The sequence below is a fragment of the Podarcis filfolensis genome, assembly GCF_964270895.1.
Source record: "Podarcis filfolensis genome assembly, chromosome: 13".
In the NCBI taxonomy this organism is placed as follows: Eukaryota; Metazoa; Chordata; class Lepidosauria; order Squamata; family Lacertidae; genus Podarcis; species Podarcis filfolensis.
The window spans coordinates 40221571-40234737 of NC_139615.1; the positions used below are offsets into that span (position 1 = coordinate 40221571).

Sequence of the window (13167 nt, forward strand, 5' to 3'; positions counted from 1 at the left end):
TTGCAGGGGGCTGGACTAAATGACATGGGGTCCCTTTCAACTCTATAATTCTATGAGGAATGCTCAATAAAAACAACCCATGTGGAAGTGCCATAAGCTGTATTAGGGAGGAATCTGCTTACATTTTAAACGTTAAAAAACCAACAACACAATTTAAACTTAAACATCGGTTCTGTGCACCAGAAATGTACTGGAAGAAGAAGAGTGGTACATTCCAGCTTTCTGTAGTCCTCAGTTTGGACTGTAGGAGGCTCAGAGTATATAAATAAAACTTTAGGCCTTAGAATCCAACTACATTTCTACATTCCCAGAAATGGAGGGAGCTTTTAAAGGCAGCTTGTGATAATAAAGGTCTCGGATAATAACGCAAAGCCAGAAATCCTACTCATTACGCCCTCAAACCCCAGACATACCTAAAGTAGCTCTTTGCAATCCATATGGTTTGCAGTTTTTGACACAGCACCCCTTTATGTGGCCTTATTTGTACTTCAACAATAGATGGCGTTTTTCTTCTCGCTGTGGGGAAAAAACCAACAGCATCCCCTGGCATCAAAACCACCTCAGTGTCACCAATTCCACACATGGGAGAGAATTAGAACAAGACATCAAGGGAGCGGAGATTCAGTCCTGTATCTCTTGGGGTGCTAACCGTGCAGCAAAACTACACTACGCAGCAGGCGGCACAAACTTCGCATTCATGGCCGCGGCGCTAGGTGAGGGGAAGAGAGGAGGAAACGGCGGGGAGCAGTTCATCCGAGGAGCTCTGGGTTTCGGATTCCTCCCTCAGATCGTCGACTGCTCCTGCAGGAAAACGTCGCCGCTGGGCCCAGAGCGCTCCGGTTCAGAGGCGAGGGCTGCCTCGCGCAACACAGCCATGTGCTCCTCTGCCGCAGACAGCGATTGGTCGATCCAGTCCATGCGGCTGGGAGAGTGGCAGGCGTTGCGGGTGATCAAGACCAGGTGGCTGACGGAAAGGAGCAGCGCTGTTGTCCTTCAAAAGGATGGAGACTGGTCAGAACAAGCATCCAGCCAAACGCCCCCATTCCCCTGCCCCCAGCACAGAAAAGGAATCACTATTTGTTGTTTGTTCACGGGATTAAAAATAATTCAATACAGTGTGTTATACGTTAAAAGAAAATTAAAAGAAAGAAATTTAAAAGAAATTGAAAGAAAATTATATTAAAATGATGTATCGCTGGTATTTAACTCTGATTAGCAAAAATGTACAGTGGTACCTCGGGTTACAGACGTTTCAGCTTACAGACGCTTCAGGTTACAGACTCCGCTAACCCAGAAATAGTACCTCGGGTTAAGAACTTTGCTTCAGGATGAGATCAAAAATTGTGCGGTGGCAGCGCAGCAGCAGCGGGAGGCCCCATTAGCTAAAGTGGTGCTTCAGGTTAAGAACAGTTTCAGGTTAAGAACGGACCTCCAGAACGAATTAAGTTCTTAACCCGAGGTACCATCGTACAGGACAAGTTCAAATGTTTGTTGGAAATGTAAGGCAAAGGAAGGCACCTTTTGTCATATGTGGTGGAACTGTAAAGTAATAAAGGAATTCTGGGAAATGATTTACAATGAATTGGAAAAAAAAGGTTTAAAATAACTTTTGTTAAAAAACCAGAAGCCTATTTGTTAGGAATCGTAGATGCAGAGATACCAAAGGAACTGAAAAGATTGTTTATGTATGCTACAACAGCTGCAGGGATGCTTCTTGCCCAGAGTTAGAAAGATGGTAAGATATCTAGGGTAGACTGGCAGATGAAATTATTGGACTACGCAGAGATGGCAAGATTAACAGGGAAAATCAGAAACCAGGACGATCAAAACTTCAGTAAAGAATGGGACAAATTTACATCATATTTGAAAGACCACTGTAAACACTTGAACTCTTTGGCAGGTTTTAAATAACTCTTGCAATGTTGCACAGATTTGGGAAACAATGGAGGATTGTCAATTAGATGGACTTATAATATGCAGTTTAAAAAATTACTTAAAGAACCCACAGAGGGGAGGAGGGAAGTCTTGAGATTGGGAAGAATATTGTGTAATTTATATTATTTGTGATTGTGAGTGTGAATGAAGTTGTAAAATCAAATTTTAAAAAAATATTTTTTTAAAAAAATACAGTATAAATTCCAAAGCGATATATGACGTAACACTGAAACGATCAATTCATAAAACACTATAACACTATCATAATGATAAACACTATAATGGAAAACACTTATCATAATGATAAAACAAAACAAAAATACAATAAGGCCCATGGGATGAACTTTTGGTATGAATGTGGCTCAAGAAGGCAATTAGAGAATAAAAAGGTAAAGGAACCCATGACTGTTAGGTCCAGTCTTGGACGACTCTGGGGTTGTGGCACTCATCTCGCTTTACTGGCCAAGGGAGCGGGCATTTGTCTACAGACAGTTTTTCAGGGTCATGTGGCCAGCATGACTAAGCCGCTTCTGGCAAACCAGAGCAGCACACGTAAATGCCGTTTACCTTCCCGCCGGAGCAGTACCTATTTATCTACTAGCGCTTTGACGTGCTTTCGAACTGCTAGGTGGGCAGGAGCAGGGACCAAGCGACGGGAGCTCACTCCGTCACGGGGATTCGAAGCGCCGACCTTCTGATCGGCAAGCTCTAGGCTCTATGGTTTAGACCTTTTAGAGAATAGCCTTTAATGAAGGTGTCATGGACTTTGAAGAAGCACAAACCCAGGACGCAAGGGAGAAACAAGCTAAGAGGAAGGCACATTTGGCAAATCTTCACCGTGATCAACTCCCACCCAAAAACCTATGTCTAGGGCTCCAATATGTCCCGGACATTTTCTGAACTTCTCTGGGATTCATCCTTCAAAAATGGCACAGAGGCGGAATTTCTGAAAAGCACTCAAAATGTCTGGCATCATTGCAGCCCGTATGGGAAGTGTTGGGGTTTTATGTTTGCAATTTTCCTTAAAAAATAGCTAAAAACCACAAAAATAGCAAAATAAACCAAAACCCCACCCTCAACAACTTCTGTGTCCAGATTTTCACTTACGGTAACCCCACCTATGTTCCCACTGTGGAAGGATGTGTGGATCCAGAATCGGCCTCCACAGTCACTTTTGGACTCACTGTTAAGACCGTGTTCATGGAAGACAATCTTACTCGGCCATAATTGATTGCCAAAGAGGATGTATGACCATGTTGCACAATTCCTGTTATCCTCCACTGACAGCTCGCCTATCCGACATTGCCTACTCACCTGGCATCCAGGAGTTTGGGATCCAGTGGTGGGTACATGGATCGGACCACATCATCGACCCTGGGAGAAAAAAGAAACCCAATAGCCTATCGGGAAGAGATGGCTCTTTCAAGGCCCTTTGTAACACAAGTGGTGTGTATTGGATTAATAAGAGCTACAGGCACATTAAGAAAAAGAGGGTGTGAGAATAAACAATATGCCCTAGCCCAATACAATTCAGGTTGATGGGGAAGGAGTGGGCTGGAATAAAGGAGAATCTGCAGACTGATGTTACTGCTACTACTATTAATTTTTGTGGGAATGTTCAGGGATGCAGGAGAGGATATATTGTTTGATTATAGCCTTTCCAACTTGTGTTAACAAGTTCACAATTTAGCAGAGTAACATTCCCCTTTTTAAACTCACAGCGGATGCGTTTGCTCAGGCTCGCTAAAGCCTCTATAATAACTGTTCTGGTATTTCCCCCTTATTCCCTCATAAAAGATAAGACACGACACATTCTTCTATAAAAGTATAAAAAGAGTTTACTCATATTCTGTTCACAGTCGGATCCCAGAAGGCAGACTTAGCTTAGAAAAGTAACATACACCTGGAAACTATCTCATAAAGAGACAGTCCTTTTGTCCTCTCTTGGCTGGAGGCCAAGAGAGCATCTTTGGCTAAGCAGATGTTGCTTCTTCGATGCATGTAGTCAGAGAGAGAGAGAGAGAGAGAGATGGCTGCCCTGCCCTGTGCTTTTGTAGTTACCTGCACAGGTGAGGCCACACCCACCTCTAGTCACATGCAGAGGAAGTCTGTCCCAGCCCAGAAGGAAACAGGAAGTTTACCTGCTGGCTGGACAAACTTTCCTCCTCATGTGTAAACATGTTCACTCTAGGAATGTTGTACTTGACTCCTCTTGTGTTTCACATCCCACAATTTTATTATTCATATGCTGCCCCTCTGAGTGGGTTGTCCCAGCTGTTCTTGGGGGCTTCAAGCAAAATATAAAAACACCATCAAACATAAAAGCACTTCCGCAGTAGGTGTTCACTGAAATGGCCAGTTTGTTCACACACTTTTCATGCGGCGGCTAACCACAACAGCAACAACAATTTATTTATTTATACCCCGCCCATCTGGCTGGGTTTCCCCAGCCACTCTGGGCAGCTCCCAAAAATGTCAAACTGTGGGTCTCTTATGTTTCATCCCTCATGCTTTTCGCACTGCAGAAAATTGGAATTATTTTCCCCCCAGCCCTGGATGGAAAACCATTAGCTAGACCAGAGGTGGAGAACCTGTCATTGCACTCCTATTCCCACCTGCCCCAGCCAGCATGGCCAATGGTCAGGGATGAGTAGAGTTGTAGTCCAGGGGTGACTGAGAGTCCTGAATGGGGCAATTGTGCCCCTGAAGGACCAGGTGCACAGCCTGGGAGTCATTTTGGACTCACAGCTGTCCATGGAGGCGCAGGTCAATTCTGTGTCCAGGGCAGCTGTTTAACAGCTCCATCTGGTACGCAGGCTGAGACCCTACCTGCCTGGGCACTGTCTCGCCAGAGTGGTGAATGCTCTAGTTATCTCTTGCTTGGACTACTGCAATGTGCTCTACGTGGGGCTATCTTTGAAGGTGACCCACAAACTGCCACTAATCCAGAATGTTGCAGCTAGACTGGTGACTGGGAGCGGCCGCCGAGACATTATAACACCTCTCTTTAAAGACCTACATTGGCTCCCAGTACGTTTCCAAGCACAATTCAAAGTGTTGGTGCTGACCTTTAAAGCCCTAAACGGCCTCGGTCCAGTACACCTGAAGGAGCGTCTCCACCCCCATCGCTCAGCCCGGACACTGAGGTCCAGCTCTGAGGGCCTACTGGCAGTTCCCTCCCTGTGAGAAGTGAGGTTGCAGGCAACCAGGCAGAGGGCCTTCTTTGTAGTGGCACCCACCCTGTGGAACGCCATCCTATCAGATGTCAAGGAAATAAACAACTATCTGATTTTTAGAAGACATCTGAAGACAGCCCTGTTTAGGGACATTTTCAATGTTTGATATTTTATCATGTTTTTAATATTCTGTTGGGAAATGCTCAGAGTGGCTGGGGAAACCCAGCCAGATAGGGGTATAAATGCTGAAAATCGCGTCTGCGCAGACGCCGAAAATCACATCTGCGCAGACGCAATCCAGCCCATGGAGCAATCTCCGTGGGAGTGAACAGGCCAAGGCAAGGTAAACCTTGCCGACCCCTGCTCTGCACCTTTGTTGTTGTCATGTGACAACACCTGGAGGGATGCAAAGCTTCCCTCGGCCTGCTCTAATGCTTCCCGCCAGTTTGGCATCGCCCCCTGGCAACTCTCACCTGGGGCTGATCCGCTTGGCAACCACAATGATGTCACTGAGGCTCGCCGGAGGCTTCATTTGGGCCCCCGAACCCATCGTCATGGCAACAAGCTTCTCGGTGAGGGTGTGGCAGATCTGTCGAAAGAGGGATGGTGTGAGTCGGTGCTGCCGCGCATAGCATCCTCACATTGCAGCCCCCCCCCACCAAAAAAGGGGATTTACCTTCAGGATAGCAATGCAATGGGAGACCAGGCCCCTGAAAGGAGGAAGAAAGGAAGCAATGAGGCATTTTAGCAGATACCACTGAAAGAGTCATCCAAGCTTCTGTAGTCAACGCAGAAAACGGAAAAATCACAGGACTGATTGCACACGTGATTATTGGTTAGGGAGCTGCATTGCAAAATTGGGAAAACTGCAAATTTTGAAAAATCTCATTGGTTCCCTGCTCCTAATGCAAGGGGTATTTCTCAAAGTTCACCATTCATCTCTCTCCCATCAAAGTCAACTATTCCCCGCCCCCCAATGAAAAATTATAGAGCATTTTCCATGGGAAAAGTCTGGCTAGCCAGCTGCTCTGAGTTTCACACCCTGGTGCTAAACACTCAGATAGACTACAATCTCTGGTGTTGTATTAATTAATTACACCGGCAAACGAATGCCAGTGTACTGGAAGAAGCAAAGATCACCAGTGTCGAAGCAATGATTCTTCAACATCAACTTTGTTGGACTGGTCATGTTGTGCTGATTATCGTCTTCCAAAGCAACGACTCTATTCTGAACTTAAAAATGGAAAGCGTAATGCTGGTGGTCAACAAAAGAGGTCTAAAGACTCTCTCAAGGCAAATCTTTAAAAATGTAGTATAAACACTGACAACTGGGAAATACTGGCCTGCGAATGCTCCAATTGGAGAACAGCCTTTACCAAAGGTGTCACGAACTTTGAAGACGCTCAAACTCAGGATGAAAGGGAGAAGCATGCTAAGAGGAAGGCATGTTTGGCAAACCCTCACCGTGATCAACTCCCACCCGGAAACCTATGGCCCCACTGTGGAAAGACGTGTGGATCCAGAATTGGCCTCCACAGTCACTTAAGGACTCACTGTTAAGACCGTGTTCATGGAAGACAATTTTGTTCGGCTACAAGTGATCACCAAAGAAGAAGACGACGTCTGAAGTGGTTCCTAATACCTGTCACAATTCTGGGTGAATAAAAAAAAGAAATCCCCTGTTCCCCATTTTATGCTGCCTGGGGAGGCATCGCTGCAAAACTTACGAAGCATCTTCAATCCAGTCTGCATTCTCCAGGATGGCTTCAATATGTGGGTTTGTTAGAACCACGTCATCCAATTCTAGTTCTGAAGGTTCAGACTGGGTTTCCATGGTGCCACTGAAGTCAACGATGGGCCTGTGGGGAAAGTTCAAAGGTGAACTGGGATCAGCATTTTCTTTCCTTCTTTAATAATTTTTATTAAATTTTCTGTTTTACAATTTCAAATACTCATTTCACATCCTTCAGATATCAATGACTTCCCTTCTTCTCTTTCCATGGTTCATTTTACATATCTTAAATCTTAAATATTTTACAAAAACAATACCAATCGGTTTTCCATTATTGCATCCGTCAAAACTTATTTACACTGCTGAATTTTATCTTAATGCTGCCTGCGTTTTCAGCTGTACACAATTATTTTCCATATATTCAATATTTTTTTCCCATCCCAACACTCAATTTTGAGAGCACAGAGTTCTTCTGCATCACCCGGTGCAACGTCTCGTGAATTGGAGACGGACGAGGAAGGGAACGTTACGTCGCATCCTCACAGTTTCTTTTTCAAAAATTTGCACGCTCACCTGGTATCATAATGGTTCGAGAAGTCCTTGGGCCGGCAGTAACGTTGCCTGCACACCACAACCAGAGCCACGAAAGAAGCCAGGAAGATGGTCGCCAGCACCCCAATGGCCACAATCACAACCGTCTCCATTGCTGGCCCCTTGTACCCTCAGGGAAGAGGACACTTAGGACATAGGACACTTTAGGACACTTCAGAAGCGCTTTCACCTAGAATGAAAGGGAGCAAAAATGAGGGGATGAGCTGGACTGTCTCAAGCGGTATCTACCCATCTTCCATCGAGTCCTTGTGATGTGAGATATTTTTTGCAAAGCAAGAATCTGTGCTCAGGTTCTCTTTAAATGAGTAATCCATATTCAGTGTTCCTGAGTATGTGCACCTGCTTAATGCTTGTTAAGTGCCTTGCAAGACCGGGTGAAAATTCCACCGTGTTCAGCATCCTTTTCAAGAATCCCTACAGAAAAGGCACTTGGTGGTTCACCAAAAATTGGCCAATTGATGGATTGCAGAAATTGGTGGATTGCAGTCTACTTTCCTCCACTGCACTGTTGCCTAACACCAATTGTTGCTCACTCCAGGTGTTGGGGGGGGTTGTACGCATGGGCAACCAACATGGTTTTGCTCCAGTTTAAATAGAACGGTGTACATGTTCATCACATGCAATGGAACGCCAAATAAAATACCATTTAATCCCTCGGGAAAAGAAGATATCGGAGCACCACAAATCATTTTCACATGCCTGTGTACGTAAAATAGTAGATCTAGTTGAAAGGCAGCACATGGAGATCTGCATTGATCCTCAGGGAACCCCGATTCTTATTTTTGTAACATTATAAGACAAGGGTTAAGGGTGCCCATCTTGCAAAGCTCTCGTTCCCAGCACCCTGAACAAACTAAAGTTCCCAGGATTCTTTGGGGAAAGCCATGTTTAAAAAAAGGTAAAGGTAAAGGACCCCTGGACAGTTAAGTCCAGTCAAAGGCGACTATGGAGTTGTGGCGCTCATCTTGCTTTCAGGCTGAGCGAGCCGGCGTTTGTCCACAGACAGATTTCTGGGTCATGTGGCCAGCAGGACTAAACCGCTTCTGGCACAACGGGACACCGTGACAGAAACCAGAGCGCACGGAAATGCCGTTTACCTTCCCGCTGCAGCGGTACCTATTTATCTACTTGCGCTGGCGTGCTTTTGAACTGCTAGGTTGGCAGGAGCAGGGACCGAGCAACGGGAGCTCACCGCGTCGCGGGGATTCGAACCGCCAACCTTCTGATCAGCAAGCCCAAGAGGCTCAGTGGTTTAGACCACAGCGCCACCCGCGTCCCAATGGGGAAAGCGATGACAGTTAAAGCAACATGAGAACGCTTTCGATGTATGCTGCGGATGGGACCTAAACTGCTGTTCTAGTTGGCTTCTGTACATGGAACAAGCTGGAGCGACCCACGATCTTGTCCTTCATCTCAGGCAGCAAAATTTCTTGGGCGGGCTGTGTGTCTGCTCATTTTTTAAAAAATTACCCCCTTTGCAGTGGTACCTCAGGTTAAGTACTTAATTCGTTCCGGAGGTCCGTTCTTAACCTGAAACGGTTCTTAACCTGAAGCACCACTTTAGCTAATGGGGCCTCCCGCTGCCACCGGAGCACGATTTCTGTTCTCATCCTGAATCAAAGTTCTTAACCTGAAGCACTATTTCTGGGTTAGTGGAGTCTGTAACCTGAAGCGTATGTAACCCGAGGTACCACTGTATTTTTATTTCGATGGCAATTAGGCAGGCACGTTGATGGATTCTGAAACTGTCCGCCGGATTACATAAATCTGCTGAAATTCTCCCAACTATTAAAAGGTACCAGGCACACACCCCCTCTTTTTCACCTGGCCACCTTCGGGCCGATGCCTTGTGCGAACCCAAACAACAACCCCAAACAATGAAGCTAAAGGGCTGATCTGGAAGAGGCGGTTGTGGCCGACGGCCCCTCCCTTGGCTAATACACACAATGATGCACCTTCTGGAGCATGCAACTCGAGCCAACCCACCTGGGATATTCAACTTGTCAGCAGCAGGATGGGGCGGAGGGAAGAAGGGTCTCACCTGGCCTCTGCAGGATCACAGCCGCCGCCGCTGCTGGGAGGAACTTCCGTGCGAGGAAAGCAACGGAGAAAACAGCAGCGGCGCTGCTGACCTTTGCCCCCCGTCTTCCCGGCCCAAAGCAAACAGTGCAAGGAACGGGAGTGAGTTTCCTTGGAAGCACTGCTGGCCTCACTAGGCCTGCCCAGTCGTCATCTTGAAGCGAGCGGGGATGGGTGTGTTTTGAGTGCTCAAACAAGCTGTGGGAAAATCTAGCCCCATTGTCGGGGAAAGTGAGGCGGCTGCCTCCAACATCAAGTGCCGGGAGGTGGGAGAAGCTGCAATCCCAGACCCTCCAAGTGCCCCAATTTTCCAGGGACGGTTACGGATTGACAGAAGCTTTCAGATTTGATCCTGGAATGTCCCGCTTCTCCTTGGGACGTCCCTATTTTCATCGGAGAAATGTTGGAGGGCATGCAATTCCCATCCAGTGGTACCTCGGGTTACATACGCTTCAGGTTACAGACGCTTCAGGTTACAGACTCCGCTAACCCAGAAATAGTGCTTCAGGTTAAGAACTTTGCTTCAGGATGAGAACAGAAATCGTGCTCCGGCGGTGCAGCAGCAGCGGGAGGCCCCACTAGCTAAAGTGGTGCTTCAGGTTAAGAACAGTTTCAGGTTAAGAACGGCTCTCCGGAACGAATTAAGTACTTAACCCGAGGTAGCACTGTATATTTAAAGCACACACACCCCGCGCACAAAGAATCCTGGAAACTGTTGTTTACCCCTCGCAGAGCTACAATTCCCAGCACCCTCAACGTGCTACAGTTCCCAGGATTCTTGGAGGGAAACCACGTGGTTTAAATGCATGGTGTGCGCTCAGTCTGTGCCGAAGAAAGATTCAGCCGCCGCCAGTCTGGTCGGCTTCTGTACACGGAAGCAAGGAGAGGCCCAGTCTTTTATTTACCAGTGATAACGAAACTTCTTGGCTGGCTTTGGGGCTTTGAGGATTATGGGCACAGTTTGCAGGTACAGTAAGGCCCGCAACTTACGATCTGGGGATCACACCTAAAGCCAAAACCGCCTATAGTTATTGGGTTCAACGGTGGGTGGAATTGCCAAAGTCTTTTTCCTGGCTGCCCAACCCCTTTTTGTTTAGTTATTGGCCAAGTTCATAAAGCTGAATGTGCACAAGTTACACGTGTGTTAAGTTATGAGCCTACTTTACAGTGCAAGAGGCCAGGATGTAACCTAATGTGTAGGGTATTTTGCTTGACCTCCTGTCTCTAGTCTAGAGCTTAACAGATTCTTAAAACACGCACTAAGAAAAGTCAGATATTTCAGCCTATAGATAAATGGCACAAATCAGAACAAACTACACTTAAACTTCCATGTTTTGCTTCATTTATTCTGATTATAACAGAAAGGTGATTCGTTTGACCACTGGAAATTCCAAGCACCTCCACGTCGTCTGTCTCTGTGGCGTTAACGAAGAGCTAGAAATTTACTTTATTTCCCAACATGTAAAAAGGGGAGGTTCTCTGCCTGTGCAGCTTGTGACGGATAAATCTTTTTCTCTTCCCTCTTTCTCTTTGCTTTCAAAATGGCCCTTTTGCTTATCTTTGTTTGTGGGTGCAGTTCCACCCACAAGAAATCCAGGGTAGTACAGATAATAATAATCATGCCAATAATTTTATTATTTATACCCCGCCCATCTGACTTGGTTGTCCCAGCCACTCTGGGCGACTTCCAACACATATAAAAAACACAATAAAACATTCAACATTTAATAACTTCCCTATACAGGGCTGCCTTCAGATGTTGTCGAAAGGTTGTCTAGCTACTTATCTCCCTGAATTCGCAATAATTTTATTATGATGAACTATTTTTAACTACCACCTTTTCCAAAGAGTTTAAGGAGGGAAGAGATGAAAGGAAGGAAGGAAGGAAGGAAAGGAGCAGAGACATCCACAGCTGCTGTTGCTGCTGTTACCTTTTCCTCCTCCTCACTCAGGAATTTTGCCTTAGCAAAAAAAGAAAAAAGTCCTTCGCAGCAAACAGTGGCCCCTTCAGAACCGCCTGTGGAATGTCTGGTTTTCTTTCTTGCTGCTGTTCTTTTAAAGAGGATTAATCACTAAACTCTGGCTGTTTCTCTTCCCCCGCAGTAAAAACAGCCACCACTTTTGAAGCAAGACCTCGACCAAAAAAACCACAACTGGCAAAAATAATAATTGCACCCTATAGAACAGAACTGCCCCCCACTCACCCAGTGAACCAAACTCGCCTTAAACCAGCAAGAGAGTGTGCAGAAACATTTCTTCTCTTTTCATTTACCTGCGGGAAGACTCGGGTAAGGGGTCCCCCTTGCCAAAAGTCCACCAAGCGAAGACGGGCCTCTGGTCCCGGCCGCGCCAACCCTCTCTTCGACTCCTGGTGAACTAGGTCCTCCTGCTTGCATTCTTTAGCAGGATAATACTGAACAGATGCCAAATGGACAGAGGAGAGATTAGAAAGTGGGCTGGCCAAGCTAAGGGGATGGAGGTGGGATTTGGGGGTGGGGGCAAGCTCAGCAGGGATGCTGAGCTCTCCTGCAGGAGAAAGCGCCCGAATGTAGTTGTCATGGACAAAACCACATCACTTTCTCCCTTTTTTTGAAACACAATAGGGATACATTTAAATTTGCAATTCAGTATAACAGGGACAGTACAGTGGTACCTCAGGTTACAGACGCTTCAGGTTACAGACGCTTCAGGTTACAGATTCTGCTAACCCTGAAATATTACCTCGGGTTAAGAACTTTGCTTCAGGATGAGAACAGAAATCACGCGGCAGCAGCAGGAAGCCCCATTAGCTAAAGTAGTACCTCAGGTTAAGAACAATTTCAGGTTAAGAACGGACCTCCGGAACGAATTAAGTACCACTGTATTTGTAATTTTGACAAATATATTGCTAGGGTAAACCCTCTCCCATTGTCTTTTATTGCTGGGTGTTTATTCATCTCGCTCACATGGCAATGTAGTTCCACATCCCAATTTCTGACTTCCCTGATTTTGTATGAGAAGGAACTGGTCTGTGACCGAAATAATAAATTCATTCATTCATTCACATCACTTTGGCCTGCAAGCAGAGCCGTCTTTCCCATAGGGCTTATGCTCTCCCACAGCGGCATGGGGGAGAGTTGTCCCCCCCCATGGCAGGCAATGCGCAGCTTCACCGCCCTCAACTATGCATGGTAATTTGGGGGCGCTGGGTGGATATTTGCACCCCGGATCTGCATCTGCTAAAAACGGCCCTGCCTGCAAGCCAGCTAACAGCTGGAGGAGAACCTCATCCCAGCAGGAACAGTTGCAACTCCCAACAAGATGCACGCAGAATGAGAGATGGGGCATTTAAATGGCAAAATGCAGCTCAAGGTATGCGTGAAGCGATGCACGTTGGGTAGAATGTGTAGCAACTGGGAAAGGCAAATTCCACATTAGGAAATGAGTGGAGAGAACTGAATCCCTAACTGGACTGTAGCCTCAGCCACAGGGAAGATCCTTGAAATATACTCGAGTCGAGTGTGGATTTCATGCTCTTTATTCAGCTCATATTAGTGAGAATGGAAGTCCCCCTGAAATGTCTGCTTTATAGACATTATTTACACAATGGGCCCCACGTGATTGGCTAATTCTGGGATTCTCCTGTAGGCCAAT

At 46.3% G+C, this 13167-nt stretch overlaps 1 protein-coding gene across 2 annotated transcripts; it reads right to left on the reverse strand.

Moving 5' to 3' along the window:
* Window positions 1-82: 82 nt before the first annotated feature.
* Window positions 83-11948, reverse strand: TMEM98 (transmembrane protein 98). 2 transcript variants are annotated; one of them, XM_083583590.1, is made up of 7 exons: window positions 11807-11948; window positions 7417-7624; window positions 6839-6970; window positions 5788-5821; window positions 5585-5700; window positions 3250-3309; window positions 83-991 (listed from the first exon to the last, which is right to left on the reverse strand). In XM_083583590.1, exons 2-7 carry the CDS (start codon window positions 7545-7547, stop codon window positions 784-786), a joined length of 681 nt encoding a protein of 226 aa, XP_083439716.1. In that variant the 5' UTR covers window positions 7548-7624; window positions 11807-11948; the 3' UTR covers window positions 83-783. The 2 variants fall into 2 exon arrangements, with proteins under 2 accessions (XP_083439716.1, XP_083439717.1); XM_083583591.1 differs by lacking the exon at window positions 11807-11948 and adding an exon at window positions 9497-9747.
* Between the last annotated feature and the right edge of the window lie 1219 nt (window positions 11949-13167).

Bases quoted from the DNA above. Each gene is read 5' to 3' on its own strand.
- TMEM98 (XM_083583590.1), bottom strand. From the start codon at position 7,547: ATGGAGACGGTTGTGATTGTGGCCATTGGGGTGCTGGCGACCATCTTC. The intron at 5,822-6,838 runs GTAAGTTTTGCA...TCCTCCTTTCAG, and splicing joins GACTGGATTGAAGATGCTTC to GGGCCTGGTCTCCCATTGCA. The intron at 5,701-5,787 runs GTAAATCCCCTT...CTCTTTCGACAG, and splicing joins ATTGCATTGCTATCCTGAAG to ATCTGCCACACCCTCACCGA.